The sequence below is a fragment of the Rhinopithecus roxellana genome, chromosome 3, assembly GCF_007565055.1.
Source record: "Rhinopithecus roxellana isolate Shanxi Qingling chromosome 3, ASM756505v1, whole genome shotgun sequence".
NCBI lineage: Eukaryota > Metazoa > Chordata > Mammalia > Primates > Cercopithecidae > Rhinopithecus > Rhinopithecus roxellana.
In genome coordinates this window covers 166,762,817-166,784,368 of record NC_044551.1, presented here as the reverse complement: position 1 = coordinate 166,784,368, position 21,552 = coordinate 166,762,817, and the positions used below count along the sequence as shown (strand labels likewise).

The 21,552-nt window shown below is 51.0% G+C and overlaps 1 protein-coding gene across 2 annotated transcripts in view; it reads left to right on the top strand.

The window, feature by feature from the left end:
* Positions 1 to 19,298, top strand: part of SH3PXD2B (SH3 and PX domains 2B) — a 118,916-nt gene extending 99,618 nt beyond the window's left edge. For both annotated transcript variants that reach the window (XM_030927873.1, XM_030927872.1), the window contains 4 exons: positions 1,132 to 1,358; positions 4,355 to 4,404; positions 5,421 to 5,546; positions 12,909 to 19,298. In XM_030927873.1, coding sequence (XP_030783733.1) covers positions 1,132 to 1,358; positions 4,355 to 4,404; positions 5,421 to 5,546; positions 12,909 to 14,450 — 1,945 coding nt within the window. In that variant the 3' untranslated portion in view covers positions 14,451 to 19,298. The remainder of the gene's footprint in view (positions 1 to 1,131; positions 1,359 to 4,354; positions 4,405 to 5,420; positions 5,547 to 12,908) is intronic.
* Positions 19,299 to 21,552: the final 2,254 nt, after the last annotated feature.

Below are 21,552 nucleotides of genomic sequence, written 5' to 3'. Positions count from 1 at the left end.
AGAGTCCACTCAGCACTGCACATCACCTCCCATCTTACGGCTCTGTGTCCCCAAACAATGAACTGTGTCAAACTGAGGGTGTGGGTAATATACAGCCTGGCACTTTCTAATTAGGATATTCCCTCTCGGAGCATATTTTAAGATTGATAGACACTAAACTGCAGATTTCTATCTAAATGTAGAGATTGGGAGAGATGTACCCAACTGGCTGTCACAGCTGGTGTGACTGACTGCAGCATACCCCTGGTCTAGATTGACCCCTCTGGTCATTACTATTAAAACTGAATTCTGGCCAGGTGTGGTGGCTCATGCCTGTAATCCCAACATTTTGGGAGGCTGAGACAGGAAGATCACTTGAGCCCAGGAGCTCGAGACCAGCCTGGGCAACATAGCAAGACCCACCCCATCTCTACAAGAAATAAGAAATAAATAGCTGGGCATGGGGATGTGTACCTGTGATTCCAGCTACATAGGAGACTGAGATGGGAGGATCGCTTGAGCCCAGGAGTTCACACTGCAGTGAGCTATGATCGCACCACTGCACTCTGACGTGGGCGACAGGGAGACCCTATCTCAAAAACTGAATCTCTCCTGCAGAGGATTAAGTGATGATGACACTCACTGAATTCCGTTTTGGGAGGATACTGAGCTGATCTGTCAGGGCCTCAATCACTCTGTGTTTAGTGATGGCCACCTGATGCTTGGCAAGCCCTGGACCCATCCCTCAACCTGCTAATCCCATATGAAGACATGTTTAATCTCCGTGTTAACCAGCATGAACAGATCTCCATCTGTCTATGCCAGGCTTTGGCCCCAGAGCTGGGACTGCTGGGAAGGGGCAGCAAAGCACAGAGATTCAGAGTGCAGGCTGGTGCCCTGCTGGCTGGGTGGGATGTGGTGGGTGCTATGAGAGGGGCAAGTAGAGGCCGGGTTGGAAAGGCCTTGAAAATGCCAAGCTGAGGGCTTAGGCATCATCAAGAGGAAATACACAGTGTGCCAACCTCTAGCCCTGGGCAGTCACGACCCTTCGTTCCTGCTTCCTGGGACCCGTTTGTGATTCCCAGTAGGAGCAAGGCTTCTTCCTTTGGGCCTGGCGGAGCAGTTTGACAGCATCCTTCCTCCTCCTCACAGGTACCAGGGCAAAGAAGGCTGGGCCCCCGCCTCCTACCTAAAGAAGAACAGTGGGGAGCCCTTGCCCCTGAAGCCAGGCCCCGGCTCACCCTCCCACCCAGGTGCCCTTGACTTGGATGGTGTTTCCCGGCAGCAGAACGCAGTGGGCAGGGAGAAGGAGCTGCTCAGCAGCCAGAGGGATGGGCGGTTTGAAGGCCGCCCAGTGCCTGACGGCGACACCAAGCAGAGTGAGTGACACCCACCCGAGCTTCTAACACTCGGGAACCCCTGTGTGCCAGCTCTGTGCTCAAGGCTTCTCACATCATCCCTCATCCTCACAGTAGCCCAGCTCCTCCCTCATCCTCTAGATAAGAAAACAGACACCCAGAAACCCTGGGTAACTTGTTCCAGATCATTCAGCCCGTGAATTGCAGAATCTGAGTCAAGAGGCATTGCTGGCTGGGCACGGTGGCTCACACCTGTAATCCTAGCACTTTGGGAGACCGAGGTGGGTGGATCATCTGAGGTCAGGAGTTCAAGACCAGCCTGGCCAACATGGTGAAACTCCATCTCTACTAAAAATACAAAAATTAGCAAGGTGTGGTGGCGGGTGCCTGTAATCCCAGCTACTCAGGAGGCTGAGGCAGGAGAATCGCTTGAACCTGGGAGGCGGAGGTTGCAGTGACCCGAGATCATGCCATTGCACTCCAGCCTGGGTGACGAGCAAAACTCCATTAAAAAAAAAAAAAAAAAAAAAAAAAGGGAGGCGTTGCTTTCCTATCCTAGGTTGCGTTCTTTCTGCTATCTCACAGTGGTCACATTGGCTACTGTTTTTCAAGCACCTGCTACATGCCAGAAACCTTCTAATTAGTGTAATTGACTCCTCATAACTACCTTTGAGGAAATTACTACTTTTTATGTTTTACAGATTGGGAGTCTGAAGGGTGAGAGGGTGTGCCCAAGGCCCCCAGCTAGCAGACAGCAGGGACGGGGACTTGAACCTGGGGAGTGCTGTGCTCTCTACTGCTCCATGTGGCCTCGTTTCTAAGCCAGAGAAAGAAGATGACCCTGTGGGCTTTACTTCAACACAGTGCCTCTCCCAGCTTGCTTTTCAAAGCCTCCTCATGTATATTTTACCATTTAATGTTTCCAACACACCTGAGAGTCGAGTTCATTGCTGTTGTCGGCCTGGTCACACTGGCTACCATACCATGTCTGCACGGGCACACTGGTGCCCAGGACTTATGCACAGTGCCCATGATCCCGTCTTGGTCATGCAGGGCAGGTGGACTCTGCTGTTGAGAAAGGACTTCCAGCTGGCCACAGAGATGAGGCCGCTGCCCCTGGCTGGGCTTCTCCCAGCTGTTTGTAAGTGGCAGTGAACTTCCTGAGTCCCTCAACCAAGTTTCATACTTTGCTCAGTTGCCCTGAGAAGCCACTGATCATGTTTCCTCACATGCTGTGGCAGGAGTTCTGCCCATCCCCGAGTTTGTGTGATTCTACTCTGCCTATCATGGCCAAGAGGATAGGTGTATTCCCATTAACTCTAGAGGAGCAAATGAAAATCTGCAACCTCAATGTCTTTGTTAGTGTATAGGTTCAGGCTGGGCACAGTGGCTCACAACTGTAATCCCAGTGCTTTGGGAGGCTGAGGCTGGAGGATCACTTGAGGCCAGGAGTTTGAGACCAGCCTGGGCAACACAGTAAGACCCCCTAGCTACAAAAAAAAATTTTTTTTAATTAGCTGGGCATGGTGGCACGTACCTGTAGTCCCAGCTACTAGGGTGGCTGAGGTGGGAGGATCACTTGAACCCAGGAGATTGAGGCTACGGTGAGCTGTGATTACACCACTGCACTCTAGCCTGGGCAACAGAGCAAGACCCTGTCTCTCAAAAATAGATAGATAGATAGATAGATAGATAGATAGATAGATAGATAGATAGATTCAGATGCTAAAACAAAGACACCCCCCGACCACCACTGAATATACACATATACACACATCCAATAAATAATCTAGATATATATTTCTTTTTCACAAAACAGTCTGTGTGTATGTTCAGGGTTGATATGGCAGCTCCGGGCAATCAAGAGTCTTATTACTCTGCATCTATCTTGTTGCCTTCATCCACCTGGTCCAGAACAGCTCACTACTAGTCCAGCCAATGAAAAGCAGTGCATTGCACTCCAGCCTGGGTGACAAGAGCGAAACTCCATTAAAAAAAAAAAAAAAAAAAGGCGTTGCTTTCCTATCCCAGGTTTCATTCTTTCTGCTGTTTCACAGTGGTCACACTGGCTACTGTGTGCACAGCTCAGAAGCTACACACTTTCTACTTTGTCTTACATCCCACTGCCAAAACTGAGTCACATGGCAATAGCTGGCTGCAAGGGTGACTGGAAAATGAAGTCTTTATATAGACAGCTAAGTGTCTTGGCCAATCTCTGTTGCTATTTATTCTAATAGAAGACAGGTAAATGGGAATTTAAGGGATTAGCAGTCTGCTCCACACCCCAACGCCAGACTACCCTTCTGTGTGGACCCGTGCTGAGCCTGGTCAACATTCTGCCCTTAGCCAGGAGCCTTGGACCACTGCAAAGTCCTCATCCTCCTGGCCCTGAGACCCAGAGCTAGGGCAGCCGCTTCCAGAGTATAAACCCCTGAGTCATCAGCCCAAGTGTGTTTGGTTCGGTGTGTTTGTGTGTGTTGTTGCATTTGGGTTGTTCTAGAGCACAAAACCAGGTGCAGTTAACATTCACTGCATGCCTGCCACATGCCAAGAGCTTCACAGATGTTTCCTTTCATCCTCACCGCTGGCCTGAGTGACACACATTCTGCCAGTTCTGCAGATGAGGGCCTTGTGGCTCAGGGAATCCAATCATCTGTCCGGTGCCAGCAGCTGTGAGCCTCAGAGCTGGATTGGGACCCATCTCTGTGTTATTCTGAAGACTGCTTTTTGCCCTTTCTGGAGAATTTCCATGACTTGAGCATCCAGCACCATCCCCTTTCATTCCTGTGTAGAAAAGATCCAAGAAAAGCAACGTAGAGAGAGTCCGGAGCCAACTATGAGCCACGCGTGAGCAGCTCCTTCCTGGCCAGGCTATTCTCGCAGGAAGGGTTGCAGCGGCATGCAAACGCCTGTGTTCAATCTTCTGCAGGAGAGAGTAGATCTGTCCTGCGCCCAGCTCAGGAATCTCATCTGTAGCACTCTGCACATGAGTGTAATAAGCTCTCGTTTCTCCATAGGATCACCAAAGATGAGGCAGAGACCCCCTCCTCGCCGGGACATGACCATTGTAAGTGGACCCTTGCTACTGGGGAGTGGCCACTGACTTGAGGGCTGTGAGGGGTGTCCACTAGCCCCTCGCACACCCCTCACCCTTCCAGAAATGCTCTCTTTCCTGTGCACACAACAGTCTTTTGAAGCAGGCTGCATAAATGCTAGTCCCACCCCCAGGTGGAAAGACTGAGGTGCAGGCGGGTGAAATAATTGGCCCACGGGGCCAGAGTGCTCCTGTGACAGTTGGGCCTCGGGACCTGCTTTCTGCTCCCTGGGCCCTTCTCTTGGTCTTAGATCAATCTTCTCAAACCAAGCGACTTGAGGTCCAAGCTGAGATGAGACACAAATATCATGTGTGGTCCCATTCTCATATTCTGTGCTCATACTCCATTTTGTAAAATTCGCTAGGTACCTTTTAAGCCAATACTTGGAACGATGGGTTGTTGGGTTTGGGGTTTTTTTGTTTGTTTGCTTTATTTTTTGAGACGGGGTCTTGCTCTGCTGGGGTTGTATTTTTTTAATGTCTGCTATTTATCAAGCACCTGTTGCGTGCCGTGCAACGTGCTGAGTGCCTCACAACATTAATTTAATACTTGAAGCAACCCCACCAGGTAGACACTGTTATGCCCACTCTACAGGAGAGAGAACTGAGGCTTCAGAGGGGGGTGATTAGCCCAAGGTCACTCCCACCATCAGTATTTCCAACCCAGATAGATCTACTAACAAACTTAAGCTCCTTCCACAACCGTCACTGCCTCTTATTTCAGAGAATATTGTCTTGCTCCAGATTCTCATGATTGTACCCAAATGTCCCACGTTTCTTCCCATCGCCCTAAAGCTGATGGGCCAGTGAGGTCTCACTGAGGAGATGACAATCTGCGTGGTCCTATTCGTGTTGTCCCTTAGAATCCAACTAGGTCCCCAGCACCCCCTTGAGGGTGATTGCATGCCCCTGGCCCTTAGTCTCCCCCTGACACAGGGTCGCAGGAGTGCACTTAGCATTGGCGATAACCCTGTGTGTGATCATACCAGCCTCGAGGCCTCAACCTGCCGAAGCCGCCCATCCCGCCCCAAGTGGAGGAAGAGTATTACACCATCGCGGAATTCCAGACCACCATCCCAGACGGCATCAGCTTCCAGGCGGGCCTGAAGGTCGAGGTGAGTGGCCTGGTGTTCCTTCACCTACTTGTGATTCCTGATTCCAGGCATCACCTCCTACTTCTCCCCTGTCACCTCCTACTTCACTGGGTGGGTGGAGGTGGGGCGGAGATTAACAGCTTTATAGTTCACATACCATACAGTTTACCAATTTGAAGTGTAAAATTCAGCAGCTTATGGTATTCACAGGGTTGCACAACCCTCACCGCTATCTAATTCCAGTACAAAAAGAAACTCCTGGCCGGGCGCGGTGGCTCAAGCCTGTAATCCCAGCGCTTTGGGAGGCCGAGACAGGCGGATCACGAGGTCAGGAGATCGAGACCATCCTGGCTAACATGTGAAACCCCGTCTCTACTAAAAAATACAAAAAACTAGCCGGGCAAGGTGGCGGGCGCCTGTAGTCCCAGCTACTCAGGAGGCTGAGGCAGGAGAATGATGTAAACCCGGGAGGCGGAGCTTGCAGTGAGCTGAGATCCGGCCACTGCACTCCAGCCCGGGTGACAGAGCGAGACTCCGTCTCAAAAAAAAAAAAAAAAAAAAGAAACTCCTTACCCATCAACAGTCACCCTCCATTTCCCCTCAACCTGCCAGCTCTAGGCAGCCACCAGTCCACTTTCTGTCTCCACAGATGTGCCTGTTTTAGACATTTCATATAGGTGAAATCCCACAGTATGTGGTCTTGTGTGACTGGCTGTATGCCTTTCTTTACCACCTCCCCCCTCCGTTCTTGCTTCTCCTCTCTCCTTTTCTTCCCACGCCTCTGCTTGTCTACTTTGTTCCCTGGATTCTCTTCCTGCATTTCTCTTTCCTTTGCTCATGGGGTTAGAACTTCAAGATATTTCTTTCTCATATTTCCAAGAAAACCTGTAAGGAAGGGATGGCCGCTAGGGCCAGGGTTTAGAAAGCTTTGGCAAAGATGGTTCTTGCACTTAGCAGGTGAGCCAGTAGGGGATCACCAAGTTCACTCTGTCACGCGTGAGAGTTGGTCAGACCGCACCAGCCCCCAACCTCACCTTGGGAGGCCGAGGTTTAATTTACTCATCTCTGCAACAAATAAAATACTCCTGGGTCACCTACTATGGTTGTGTGTGGCGGCTGCTTTTCTAGGCCCTGAAGAGTTGTCATCACCCTCCCCTTTCCTTTAAAGAACACAGCTCTGGTCCCTGGCACAGAGCACTGTCTGACGGCCCAGGGCAGTGGGCACCACTGATCAGTTCACTGCAGCATACCTCTCTAGGGCCCCTCCCTTCCTTCCTGGCTATACTCCAGGAAGGACTATAGCCTGCCTCTCTGCCCACCCTTCATTCCTTCCTTCCCTCCTTCCTTACCTTCTTCCTTCCCTTCTTCCTTCCCTCCTTCTTTCCTTCCCTCCCTTCTTCCTTCCTCCTCCCTCCTTCTTTTGTTCTTTCCTTCCCTTCTTCCTTCCTTCCTTCCCTCCCTCCTTCTTTCCCTTCCCCTCTCCTTCCTCCCTCCTTCCTTCCCTCCTTCCTTTCTTCCATCCTCCTTCCTTCCTTGTTCCTTACTCCAGCTTGCCAGCAGTCCCACCAGGCACAGCATCTGGCCCAGGCCTTGCTGTGTACTACAGTCAAGAGACTAGTTCTGCATCCTCTGGCCTCTGCTTTCAGAGACGTTGATGTATCTTGATGTTTCACTAGAAGGACATCCTTTTATGTTTTCACTTTGCTGTTATCTGAGTCAAAGGCTAAAGGGATAAGATTTGGGGAAATTCTGAATTATGTTTTAATCCGTTATACAAAAAACCTGCCCCTTCATACTCATTCTTTCTATACACATGTATTGAGTGCCTAGTATATCACGATGTAAGGGTCATCTGAGACATCATCTCCTTTTTTTTTTTTTTTTTTTGTGAGACGGAGTCTCGCTCTGTCGCCCAGGCTGGAGTGCAGTGGCTGGATCTCAGCTCACTGCAAGCTCCGCCTCCCGGGTTTACGCCATTCTCCTGCCTCAGCCTCCGGAGTAGCTGGGACTACACTTTTTTTTTTTTTGAGACAGCCTTGCTCCTCTGTTGCCCAGGCTGAAGTGCAATGGCTCAGTCTCAGCTCACTGCAACCTCCACTTCCCAGGTTCAAGTGATTCTCCTGCCTCAGCCTCTCAAGTAGCTGGGATTACAGGCGCCCACCATGACGCACGGCTAATTTTTGTATTTTTAGTAGAAACGGGGTTTTGCCATGTTGGCCAGGCTAGTCTCGAACTCCTGACCTCAGGTGATCTGCCCACCTCAGCCTCCCAAAGTTCTGGGATTACAGGTGTGAGCCACTGCACCTGGCTAGATATTTTTTTTCTTATGATAGATCCATATGCTCTGTTTTTCTCTTCTCCAGTTTTGCTTCCTGGCTCATTGCAACATTATCTTAGCCTTCAAAATTCATTAATGGAACCATAGCATTCTAGCAGTAGGGCTACTAGAAACACCTTAGTTACTTGTCTAGGCTATTTATCTTCAGGATGTGTGATGATGATGATGAGGAGGAGGAGGAGGAGGATGAGGAGGAGGATGAGGATGATGAGGACGAGGATGAGGATGATGATGAGGACGATGAGGAGGATGAGGATGATGAGAATGAGGACGATGAGGAGGATGAGGATGATGAGAATGAGGATGATGGCGAGGATGAGAATGATGAGAGGATGAGGATGATGAGGATGAGGATGATGATGAGGATGAGGATGATGAGGAGGATGAGGATGGTGATGAGGAGGAGGAAGAGGAGGATGATGAGGATGAGGAGGATAAGGATGATATAGGCACCTCTTCTGTGTCAGGTACCTTACCTCCTTGATAACTAATCTTCACAGAAGTCCCAAGAGGTCAGTACCAGCAGCATGCGGTTGGTTGGTTGGTTGGTTGGTTGGTTGGTGATTTTTTTGTTTTTTTTTTCTTTCTATCAGCATGTTTTATAGATGAGACTCAGAGGGGTTAGGTAAATTAATTGCCTCTAGTAACACAGCTAGTAAGCAATGGAGTTGGGATTTGAAACCAGGTCTGTCTGCTTTTAAAGCCCACACTCTTTTCTTTCCCCTCATTCTTGTGATTTTTTTGTTGTTGTTTTGTTTTGTTTTGTTTTTTTGATGGAGTCTTGCCCTGTTTCCCAGTCTGGAGTGCAATGGCGCTATCTTCACTCACTGCAACCTCTGCCTCCCGGGTTCAGATGATTCTCTTGCCTCAGCCTCCCAAGTAGCTGGGATTACAGGCACCCGCCATCATGCCCAGTTAATTTTTTTTGTATTTTTAGTAGAGACAGTGTTTCACCATGTTGGCCAGGCTAGTCTCGAACTCCTGACCTCAGGTGATCTGCCCGCCTAAGCCTCCCAAAGTGCTGGGATTACAGGCGTGAGCCACCGCACCCAGCTTCTGATCTTGCATTTGCTTTTATTCATAGTAGCTCTTGGCTTCCCTCTGGTAAACGAAAACGCCCATTCATCATGGTTCAGAACATACATGTTCAGAGCTTCTACCACAATACTTTGCAAGGAGTGTAACCTTGACAAATCTTACTGATACATCTAATATTGATTACCCTAGTTTCAGTTCCTCACATCAGACTTAAGTATTAGTGTTGTTGAATTCATGGATGTGCTGACAATGACTTGTATGCCCAGCGTGGCCTGTAATTTTTACCAGAGCTATCAAGTGTTGATAAGATGCCGGTCATCCTCACATAAAGAGCTTACATTTATCAGTGGCCTTCCCTGGAGATTCCAGTGAGACTCATTAAGTGCTGCCTGTCAAGTGCATCCCACTGGCTCAGTGACCTCCACTCTAATTTAATCACAGGAGCGTTTACCAAGTGCACAGCATTTATCAAGGGCTGTCATATGCATTAGCTCTTGTGGCTTCAAAAATTCTACAAGTGGGTGTTAAATTGTTCTTATCATTTTCCTTCTGTGATGTGGAATCTGAGGCATGTGGCTTGCCCCAGGCCACTCAGGCAGTAAGTGGTAGAGCCAAGACTAGAACCCAGGACTGCAGGCCCAGGAGCCCAGCATTTGCGTCCTGGCACTGAGTCTGTGGCTGCCATCCCTCTCCCAGAAGGGCCACAAAGTGCCTGCAGCCATCTTTGCTCCTTCTGCAGTTTCTCACCCCGGACACAGCCCCTCTCCAAGCAGGGTCTTTTTTGTTTTTTTTTTCGAGACAGAGTCTTGCTCTGTTGCCCAGGCTAGAGTACAACAGCACGATCTCAGCTCGCTGAAACCTCTGCCTCCCAGGTTCAAGCATTTCTCCTGCCTCAGCCTCCCAAGTAGCTGGGATAACAGGTGCATCCCACCATACCCAGCTAATTTTTTGTATTTTTGGTAGACACAGGGTTTTACAATGTTGGCTAGGCTGGTCTCGAACTCCTGACATCAAATGATCCACCCGCCTCGGCCTCCCAAAGTGCTGGGATTACAGGTGTGAGCCACCACCCCTGGCCAGGGGTCTCTTTTCTGAGAGGCAAGATTAGGTGACTCTGAAGCCCACCCCTCTGCCTTTGACTGTCCTCTGATCAATGGGTTTTTTTTTGAGACGGAGTCTCGCTCTGTCGCCCAGGTTGGAGTGCAGTGGCGCGATCTCAGCTCACTGCAAGCTCTGCCTCCCGGGTTCATGCCATTCTCCTGCCTCAGCCTCTTGAGTAGCTGGGATTACAGGTGCCCGCCACCAAGCCCAGCTAATTTTTTGTATTTTTAGTAGATACAGGGTTTCATCATGTTAGCCAGGATGGTCTCGATCTCCTGACCTCGTGATCCACCCGCCTTGGCCTCCCGAAGTGCTGGGATTACAGGTGTGAGCCACCGCGCCCAACCACGGGTCTCTTTTCTAAGAGGCAAGATTAGGTGACTCTGAAGCCCACCCCCCTGCCTTTGACTCTCCTCCGATCGACGGGCTTTCTACAGGACCCACTGTGTGTTCCTCAGCTCTCCTGAGGCTCCGTTCTGCATGTGTAAAATGAGGTGACAGTTCCCAACTCACAGGGTGTCATGAGCGTTCATCAGATCTTCCGAGTCCGGAGAGAGAGCCTACCAGGGAATTGCAGTGTACATCTGCGATGGCTGCCATCACAAAATACCAGATGGGGTGGTTTAAACAACTGCAGTTTATTGTCTCACAGTTGGGGAAGCCAGAAGTTCGAGATCAAGCTGTCAGCAGGTTTAGTTCCTCCTGTGTCCTGTCTCCCTGGCTTCCATATGGCACCTTCTCGCTGTTTCTCTTGTGGTCGTCCCTCAGTCCCTGTGTGTTTTCTAATCTCCTCTTCTTATTTGGACATCAGTCATATTGAACTAGGGCCCGTGTATCAGGCCATTCCTGGATTACTATAAAGAAATACCTTAGGCCAGGCGCGGTGGCTCAAGCCTGTAATCCCAGCACTTTGGGAGGCCGAGACGGGCCGATCACGAGGTCAGGAGATTGAGACCATCCTGGCTAACATGGTGAAACCCTGTCTCTACTAAAAAATACAAAAAACTAGCCGGGCGTGGTGGTGGGCGCCTGTAGTCCCAGCTACTCGGGAGACTGAGGCAGGAGAATGGTGTGAACCTGGGAGGCGGAGCTTGCAGTGAGCTGAGATCTCGCCACTGCACTCCAGCCTGGGCGACAAAGCAAGACTCTGTCTCAAAAAAAAAAAAAAAATAGAAATACCTGAGACTGGGTGATGTATAAAGAGAAGAGGTTTGCTGGACTCACGGTTGGGCATGCTGTACAGAAAGCATGGTGCCAGCATCTGCTTGGCTTCTGGGGAGGCTCAGGGAGCTTTTACTCATGGCGGAAGGCAAAGCAGGAGTAGGCGCGTCACACAGTGAGAGCAGGAGCAAGAGAGAGTGGCGGGGAAACACCACACACTTTTAAACAACCGGATCTCATGGGAACTCATTACCATGGGAAGGACACCACGCCATTCATGAGGGATCCGCCCCCATGACCCAAACACCTCCCACCAGGCCCCACCTCCATTATTGGGGATCACATTTCAACATGAGACTTGGGTGGGGACATACATCCAAACTCAGGCCACCTTAATGACCCATTTTAAACTTCACCACCTCTTTAAAGGCCGTATTTCCAAATACAGTCACATTTGGAGGTATGGGGGTTAGGGCTTCCACATATGAATTTGGGTAGGGAGACACAATTCAGCCCGTAATAGTGAGCACACCTTTCACCTGTGTGAATTCAGCCACACGGTGCTGGACAAAAAAGAGAGAACAAGATCTTCAACAATGTGGGTGATTCCAGCCACCATTCCATCCAACCGGCGTGTATCCCACAGGGAAGTAGGGACAAGATGAAAATCTACTGTACTCCACCAGCTCCAGGTCCCCTGTATATAAACACGAGCATTTCTTTGAGCTGAGTGTGATTCCTGTGTTCAAAGATAGGCATTTTTCAGGCCAGGCACGGTGGCTCACACCTGTAATCCCAGCTCTTTGGGAGGCCGAGGGAGGCAGATTGCTTGAGGCCAGGAGTTCGAGACCAGCCTGGCCAACATGGCAAAACCCCATCTCTACCAAAAATATAAAAATTAGCCAGGTGTGGTGGTGCACACCTGTAATCCCAGCTACTTGGGAGACTAAGGCATGAGAATCGCTTGAACCTCGGAGGCAGAGGTTGCAGGGAGCCGAGATCATGCCACTGCACTTCAGCCTGGGTGACAGAGCAAGACTCTGTCTCAAAAAAAAGGTAGATATCTTTCATATGTTGTGGCCTCTATAAATACCAGCTAACTTCTTCATCCGATGCTCAGCCAAAGAAGCCAGGATCAAGGGTAGCTTTGACTTCTGCCTTGTCTTTAGAATTGTAGCAGACGCTGCCGGTGCCCCGATCCACCTGAATCCCCCTGTGCCTACACACACGTCCTTGCAAGCCAACAGCTTCCCAGAAGGGGAGAGGAGTTAATACCCTGGGTAGGAAGGGGCTGGGAGTTGATAGATAAATGCATGCATCCCCAGAGGGACCCGTTCTGAGGCATTCTCTTTGTGGTCTCTCAGCGGGTCCCTGGCAGATCAATCCCCATGGCCCAGAGCAGTAACTTGCTCATAATCAGCCTCTCCCCTTCCCTTCTTTCTCTCTCTCTACTTCCTTACGTGTATTTCCTAGGACCAACTCTCAAATTAAGTACCTATACCCAAGTCCACATCTCATGGACTGCTTTAGGGGGAATCCAGTCTGACAAGAATCTACCCCAATGTGAGATATTCCCGGAACATGGTCACGTCTCCACTGGTGGTCCCCTGTAGACCTTGCCAGAGGAGCTGCTGAGCACACAGTGGCAGCTTCCAGAGCTCCAGTTACATGTGGGTTCTCCCAAACCATTTCATCTGCTGGCACTGGCATCGTACCCAAGTGCCTTTCTCTATCCTCCCTTGCAGGTGATCGAGAAAAACTTGAGTGGCTGGTGGTACATTCAGATTGAAGATAAGGAAGGGTGGGCCCCGGCAACCTTCATTGACAAATACAAGAAGACCAGCAATGCGTCAAGACCCAACTTTCTGGCTCCCCTGCCCCACGAGGTGACCCAGCTCCGGCTGGGGGAAGCAGCAGCGCTGGAGAACAACACGGGCAGTGAAGCCACGGGCCCCTCCCGGCCCCTGCCTGACGCACCGCATGGTGCCATGGACTCAGGGTTGCCATGGTCTAAAGACTGGAAGGGTGGTAAGGAGGTCCTGAGGAAGGCATCTTCAGACATGTCTGCGTCAGCAGGCTATGAGGAGATCTCAGACCCCGACATGGAGGAGAAGCCCAGCCTCCCTCCGAGGAAAGAATCCATCATCAAGTCGGAGGGGGAGCTGCTGGAGCGGGAGCGGCAGAGGACAGAGCAGCTCCGGGGCCCCGCCCCCAAGCCTCCCGGCATGATTTTGCCCATGATGCCAGCCAAACACACCCCTCCAGCCCGGGACAGCAGGAGGCCAGAGCCCAAACCTGACAAAAGCAAACTGTTCCAGCTGAAAAACGACATGGGGCTGGAGTGTGGCCACAAGGTGCTGGCCAAGGAAGTGAAGAAGCCCAACCTCCGGCCCATCTCCAAATCCAAAACTGACCTGCCCGAGGAGAAGCCAGACGCCGCTCCCCAGAACCCCTTCTTGAAGTCCAGACCTCAGGTTAGGCCCAAACCAACTCCTTCCCCCAAAACAGAGCCACCTCAGGGCGAAGACCAAGTCGACATCTGCAACCTCAGGAGTAAGCTCAGGCCTGCCAAGTCCCAAGACAAGTCCTTGTTGGATGGGGAGGGCCCCCAGGCAGTAGGGGGCCAAGATGCGGCCTTCAGCCGAAGCTTCCTCCCAGGAGAGGGGCCTGGCCGCGCCCAGGACAGGACGGGCAAACAGGATGGTCTCAGCCCAAAAGAGATTTCCTGCAGAGCCCCTCCGAGGCCAGCCAAGACCACAGATCCTGTGTCTAAGAGCGTGCCTGTTCCTCTCCAGGAGGCTCCCCAGCAGAGACCTGTGGTCCCACCCCGGAGACCACCTCCCCCCAAGAAAACCTCTTCGTCATCCAGGCCCCTCCCAGAGGTCAGAGGTCCACAGTGTGAAGGCCACGAAAGCAGGGCAGCTCCCACCCCAGGCCGTGCTCTCCTCGTCCCTCCAAAAGCCAAACCTTTTCTCTCCAACTCTTTGGGGGGCCAGGATGACACGCGAGGCAAAGGCAGCCTGGGGCCACGGGGGACCGGCAAGATTGGAGAAAACAGAGAGGAAGCAGCTGCGGCCTCTGTCCCCAATGCCGACGGCCTGAAGGACTCTTTGTATGTGGCCGTGGCCGACTTTGAAGGAGACAAAGACACCAGCAGCTTCCAGGAAGGGACAGTGTTTGAAGTCCGGGAGAAGAACAGCAGTGGCTGGTGGTTCTGCCAGGTCCTGAGCGGAGCCCCTTCCTGGGAAGGGTGGATTCCTTCCAACTATCTCAGAAAGAAGCCATAGCCGACTCCCTTTCTGCCTAGAGGGCCCACTGGTCCTTGCTGGCTTTACCCACATATTTAATACGCCTCTTAATTTATCATTCTCCACACAGCTTCCAAGGCAGACAGACTCTGGGGTACTGTGACTTCTTGCCTCCCATGGGTGGAAAGTGAGTTTCGCACACCTCGGGCGCCCCTGGGTCTGATCCCTCCTATCACAGCATCGCTGGAGGCTCAGAACCCACAGCCTTTGCTTTCTGTCCATGTCAGCATCCCTGCCTTAAGAGAACTCCTCCTGGCCAATGGCGTTGCGACCCAACAATGGGACCAGGACTCTCCAAGGCCTCCAGGACTGGATCCCATCGCCTGGAGAAACTCCAGCAAGGGTCTCTCATGGCTTGGACATGGCACAGTAAGGGGCAGCCCACCCAGTCCATGACGACTTGCTCCAACTTCTTCATGTTTCTAAAAGCCCAGTGGCTTTATTCACTCTTCTGAATTGCCTGGTACCAGAAGGAACTTCATCCTGAAGAAGTCCATTCCATTGCCAGTCCCAGGGAAAATGTCCCCTTCCCCAAGGCCTCAGGCCCATGGGCCTCTGAGGTTCCCCTGGATGCAGCTCCCCTAGGAGTGGGCCTGGAGGTCCGCTCGGCCGCCCTGCCTCCCACCTTCTTTCTTGGGACCATGGTCAGCCCTGAAGGGTGGTTGCAGCCCCCCGTATGCTGCACTTTCCTGCTGCAGGCTCCAGTCCCTCCAGGGCTTTTCAATGAGAATTCCCACCCCAACTTGGAGCATTTCATTTCTGCCTACCTAAAGCAAGAATCTCAAAGTTCGTTTGAATAAGAGGCCCATTCACGAGTCATGCCCTTGTCAACATCCCTTTGCTGAGTGCCTCGTGGGTGCCAAACACTGTACTCGGCGCTTTGCCTTCACAACCCTCCCTTGTGATATTATACCCACTTTATAGATGAGGAAACTCAGGCTCCATGTGTCCAAGGACATACCAGCCAGGAAGAAGAGGGAAGAGGATTTGAGTCCAGGCCTGCCTGACTTCAGTGCCTGTTCCCTCCCCTCTGTAAAAGGCAAACCATGCAGGGAAGAGATAGAAGCTGGCTAAGTGCCAGGAGCAGGTGGCCAAGTGACTTCATTGTGGTGGAGGTGAGGGGGCATTCGTGGCTGCTGCCACACCCACCATCCCTCCAGCCTATACCAAAGGCTTCCCTGGACTCAACAGCTGTGTCTCCATGACAGGAGAATGCCAGGGTCCTGGTTGGCACGAAGCCCTGTTCCCTGCTTCTAAGCTGTTGCCCCCTGGCAAATAGAGCTTATGGAGCAACAGGAGCTGAGGTGGCCTCGCGGGCCAGCCTCGAGGGGCTAGGCATAGCATGCAGCGGTCCCATAGGGAGGCAGGGAACCAAGGGCCAGGCAGAGCTGCTTCCTGTGCCTCTCCGGCATTTGTAATGTTTTTTCTTGTTTCACGCACCGCCAAATCTGTGTTCTCCCTGGAAGAAACCCAGGGCAGATGTGGTCATCTGTCCAACTGAGGCCTGGAGAGGCATGGCTAAGTCACTGCAGAAGCAAAATCAGGACCCAGCATTTCTAGCTCCCAGCCCAGCGTAAGAGAGTAGAACAGAACCCCTTCCCATTCTACCTGACCAAGGCAGCCCTGCCCTGCCCTGCCTGCCCCCGAGATCTCCTGTTCACAGTGTTCATCAGCTGAGATACTTTTGGACCCACAAAGCCAGTATTTTGGGAGTCTGCTCACTGTCTACCTGCAGTGCCAAAGTTTTGCTCCAACAGCCCTCTTCCGCCCCACCTCCCAGCTCCATCCCCTATCATGTGGGCGCTGGCTGCTTCTGCATGAGAAGGAGCTTCCTCTGATCACCTGTAGCATCTTTAGTCCCTTCCTCCAGTCGGCCTGCAATCCCGTTCCCCAGAGAGGCTTGGGCAGGGCCCTGGGGCACTTCTTGCAGGGCCCACTTGCCACTTGGCCCTGTGCCCAGAACCTTGGGGGCAGATGGCAGCCAGGGGAAGAAGGGAGGTGGGAAAGGGCTGCCATCGCTCGAGGGTCCTCTCCCTTGAGAGGAGGCCCCATGGCAGTTTTCCTGAGTTCTTGATCCGCTTTGGTTTAAACAACTTTCGTGAAGCTATGTGAGATTTGACTACATTTCAAAAGACAAAACTCACTTTTTTTTTCTGATTTGCTCTCTGGCTTTCAGTGACATTTTCAGAAATTTTATGAGTGCCTACTCTGTGCTAGGCTCTGAGCAGACCGGGATGTGTGTGGCTCCATCCCTGACTGGAAGAGCTTTGAGTCCTGTCTGCTGACTTCATTGAAGGAGTTTCTCTCTTGCCTCATTCCTTCCTCCCAGGGGTCAGCTGGGTAGGAACAGACTTGCCCTGACTTCCTCTAGGCAGAAAGTTTTCCTGCAAGTGAAAGCATCTGCCTTTCTCTTTTGCTATGATGATAATTATTATTCTGACATGAACTATAGGTACTGAAGTCACATTCCTCTCTGTTCACTGTTGTCTCCTCGGGTCATATCTATGGCCTGAGGACGTCTGTATCCAGCTCCTTTTCCTGCAATGGTAGACAGTTCCCCAGGGAGTGGGTGGGTCAGGGTGGCTAGTCACTCTCCTAGCTGTCCTTGCCTGGGGACTTAGGTTTACCCCATCCAGGACTGTGGTCACTATTCTGTGAGCAACTGATGGCACATATGCAGAACTCCCCTGGAGTCATGGCTCTAGAAAGTGTCCAGGCCCATCGTGACAGCTGTGCCAAGCACCAGGCAGGTGACCAGTGCCTAAACACACTCCCTCCTTTAATCCTTATGGCAACCCTCTGAGGCGGATAGGACCAGCCCTGATCTGTAGTGAGAAAACTAAGCTTCAGAGGGAGAAGTCACATACCCCAGCCTTGTCTAAATAGTGGCCAAGCTGGGACTCAGATCTCGAGTTTTGGTTTGTTTGTTTGTCCCTCGCGCCCATGACTTTTTCTCGGAGAGCTTCCAGGGAATCAAGTGACCCTCCCTCTGAATTTCAGTGTCTCTTCCCTCCACCCCTTGGTCACACATTTCAGTAGGTCACAGGCCAAATGGCAGCCCAAAAGGTGGGCAGATTTTTTTTTTTCTTCCCTTCACCCCTGCTTATCTGCAATTGTGATGACTACTTTACCTTACATCCCAGGGCAAATGGACAGCTTGTGGTACCTCCAAAAATTTGGAAAATCTGAGTCTTAGGACCACCTCTTGATAAAAGAGGCCTTTGCTCACAGTTTTTGCTCAGAATCTTTCTTTGCCATTGGTGGGTGTATGTCGTTCTGGCTAAGACTTGGGGAGAGCTGAGCTCCAGCTTAAACCACTTTTAATGGCCCTTCCCTACTGGGGGATTGCTGGAGCCCATGCCAAGTTACGTTAGTCATTTTAAACTTCTGCCATGAGGCCACGCCATAGAGTCAATTTCCAAGGCAATGTTCTTGGCCCTAAAATGTTTACGCCCACTGAGGATTTCATTACCAGGTAGAAAATGGGGGAACATATGCCATGTTAAAGAGCAAATGTTGAGTGTGCCAGGACTTGAGAAGGACCTTAGGCTGAGGAGTGGACAGTGTGGTATTCATTTCACCTCTCCCAAGTATCCAGCACAGAGTGGGGAAAAAGAAGAAACTGCTCCTGCCTTCCAATAGCTGGCAACTTGACATCAAGAACAAAAACATTCGTAGCTGGGACCCCGTTCTTTCATCATCCCCAAGTCTTCCATGTTGGGTTAAGCTGCCCCCTTGGAAGCCGTACCCTTCTCTTTGGACTGTGACAGTGGACACCTAACAGCCTGAGCCATGTGTGGCTGTCTTATCCCCCAAGGGTTGTCCAGGCCTGTTCTGCAAGGCTTTTGTGTAGACTGCAGACACCCATACCTCACCACAGACCAAAGATGACCTCATGTCAGTGGGCTGATGAGAGGTATAGCAACATGCATCGAGGCCTGAGGGTGCAGGGTGCCCTCCCTTGGCCTGGAGGAATTGCTCCTAACTAGAATAAGTTTCCACGAGGGTCCCAGGCAGAGCTGCACAGCTAGAACCGGAGGCTCCGCAGTCCTTGCCTGGTCATGGACCTCCTTCAGAGCACCTTTCTACAGACTGGACTGCCCAGCTCCGTGGGGTGGCATCTGGTTTCTGGTGCTATCCTGCCAAGTTGTCGAGCTCCTCCTCATGTTTCAACATTCCATCTTCCCGTTTCTCTCCTCGACTCCAAAGTAAACCTTCTTAGCTCCAATCAGGGATGAGGGGCTCAACCTCTTTTGTCCTCAAAGAGGCAAAACACAGTGCCACAGCCAGTAGCCTTCACTTTCAGATGTCCTATTCATGTAAAAGAGAAGGTGCCCCCACCAGGCTTACATCAGCAATAAGCAATTCTAATGCAACGATGGTGTCCACATTTTACCCCAGTGTGTGCCCATGTATGCCTCTGTGCCCGTGTAATTATTGTTAGTGCCCCTTTCACTTAGAGGGGTGATGATAAACTGTGGCCACCCTGACTGCAACCCACATTTCCTGCTTTGGGGAGCTTCCAAGTAAGAGGCCATTTCTTACCTCCCTCCAGGAACAGTGGGCACCACCCACCACCTGGTGCCTGCTCATAAGATGACGCTGGAGATCCCCACACTTACTCTACCCTCTTGGCAAATTGGCATTCCAGTGGTGGTTTTTGTTTCCTTTAACACATTAAATAAACGAGTATATAGGATGTGAGGGGAGGGGTGAGAACAACTAGCTGTAGCATGTATAGGCTATATACCTTACCATTAGACTTTTTTCCTTCTTTTTTTTTTTAAATAAAAAAAGTGCTTGACTGGTTTCAAGCTTCATCGTGAAGATGCAGTGTCTGTGGATTTTATTTGGCAGGAGAAAGGGTACCTAGCTTTGTGGCCTGGGATCTTCGGGATCAAAGAACAGAAACCTATGCCAGTTATGTTTGGGCGCTGCCGAGAAATAGGGGTGACCCCTCTAGGCCATAGCACCCCTTCATTCTCTTAACTACAGTGTCCACAAACCAAGGGAAAGCTTCCTTTATGTCCAAAGAATGGTGAACCTCTGGCTGGCATTGTCTCCTGATGGTCAAGAGTGTGCTATGGGGGTCCAGGCACAGTGGCTCACGCCTGTAATCCCAGCACTTTGGGAGGCCGAGGCGGGCTGATCACCTGAGGTCAGGAGTTCGAGACGAGCCTGGCTAATATGGCAAAACCACATCTCTAGTAAATAATAACAATAATAATAATACAAAAATTAGCCAGGCATGCTGTGGGGTGCCTGTCACCCCAACTACTTGGGTGGCTGAGGCAGGAGAATCGTTTGAACCTGGGAGGCGGAGGTTGCAGTGAGTCCAAATCATGCCACTGCACTCCAGCCTGAGCGACAGAGCGAGACTGTCTCAAAAAAAAAAAAAAATGCAGTTGGGGTTGGGGGCGGGAAATGCAGCCACATTTGGGCCGCAGGGACTGCCCAAGCCATCTGCTCCTGGGGGGTGAAAAATACTGCCTAATGTTTTACTACTTTCCCAAAGGCAGGGCCCAAGCAAAATCGACCCGTGTGGAGCCCCCTTGTTCCCAGGTGACTAACAGGACACCACCACCTCACCTTCCTAAAGAGAGAAGAAAACCAGCAGAGTCCCCAAACAAAAGAACTTGCAGGGAAGGGATTTACATGCAATATTCATCCTTCCTTAGAAGAAACAATATAATGACCTTCTTGCAGACCTTGCTTAGGAATAATGGTCATTAATATATTAATCTGTGTCCCTATTAGAAGGAAAAAAACAAAGGGTGGTGGCTCACACCTGTAATCCCAGCACTTTGGGAGGCCAAGGCGGGAGGATCTGTTGAACCCAGGAGTTTGAGACCAGCCTGGACAGCAGAGCAAGACCTTTCCTCTACTGAAAGTTCAAAAAAAAAAAAAAAAAAGGTAGCCAGGTGTGGTGGTGCACACCCGCAGTCCCAGCTACTTGGGAGGCTGAAGAGGGAGGATTGCTTGAGCCCAGGAGTTCGTGGCTACAGTGAGCTGTGATTGCACCACTGTGCTCCAGCCTGGATGACAGAGTGAGACTGTGTCTCAAACAAAAAAAAAAAGAAGAGAAAGGGAAAAAGTCACGCGGTGTTCTGGGCCCCCATGGGAGCAGGTTCACCCAAGTTCTTGCAAACCAAGAGTGCTTAATCATAACAGGACCGGCAATGGTATGGGCTTCCCGGCTGGGTTTGGAGGGGCATCTGCCTCATGGGATGGGATGACAATGGGACTATGATTGGGAACCAAACCTGGCTTTCTCTTTGCGGTCTACATGCCCTCTCACTACATTTCTGCCCCATGACCTTCCTTCAGGTCTCAGTTGAAAGTGTCACACTCACCATCCCCGTCATACTGTTTTTTGTTTTGTTTTTGCTTTGTTTTATGAAATGGAGTTTCACGCTTGTCACCCAGGCTGGAGTTAAATGGCACAATCTTGGCTCACTGCAACCTCCGCCTCCCAGGCTCAAGTGATTCTTGTATCTCAGCCTTGCGAATAGCTGGGATTACAGGCGTGTACTACCAGCTAACATTTGTATTTTTAGTAGCGACAGGGTTTCACTGTGTTGGCCAGGCTGGTCTCGAACTCCTGACCTCAGGTGATCTGCCCACTTTGGCCTCCCAACGTGCTGGGATTACAGGCATGAGCCACCGTGCCCAGCCCTGTCATACTGTTTTAACCATGCCAAACATGATCCAGCTGTCTCACCCTCACATAACCTGCAAATACTCCCTCCTCTAAGGTGAGTTTCTGAGTCCAAGATTCCCATCATGGGGACATGCTTCTCTGAGTCCTTAGCCTTCAATGTCCATTCTGTCTCTCATTCAGTATCATTTGGTCCACGTGGTATTCTTCAGCGTCTTGCAACTCACACTTCCTAATCAATGGCTCTCAAATTTTAATGACCTTAATGATTCACCAGGGAGCTTATCGAAAGACAGATTGCTCAGCTTTGCTCCCTAAAAGTCAAACTCAGCAGGAATCAGCATCCTGAAAAATCCATTCTGAGGAAATAATCTGCATGCTCCATCCTGAGAAATGGCCGGGCTTTGCACCTTACATAGTATA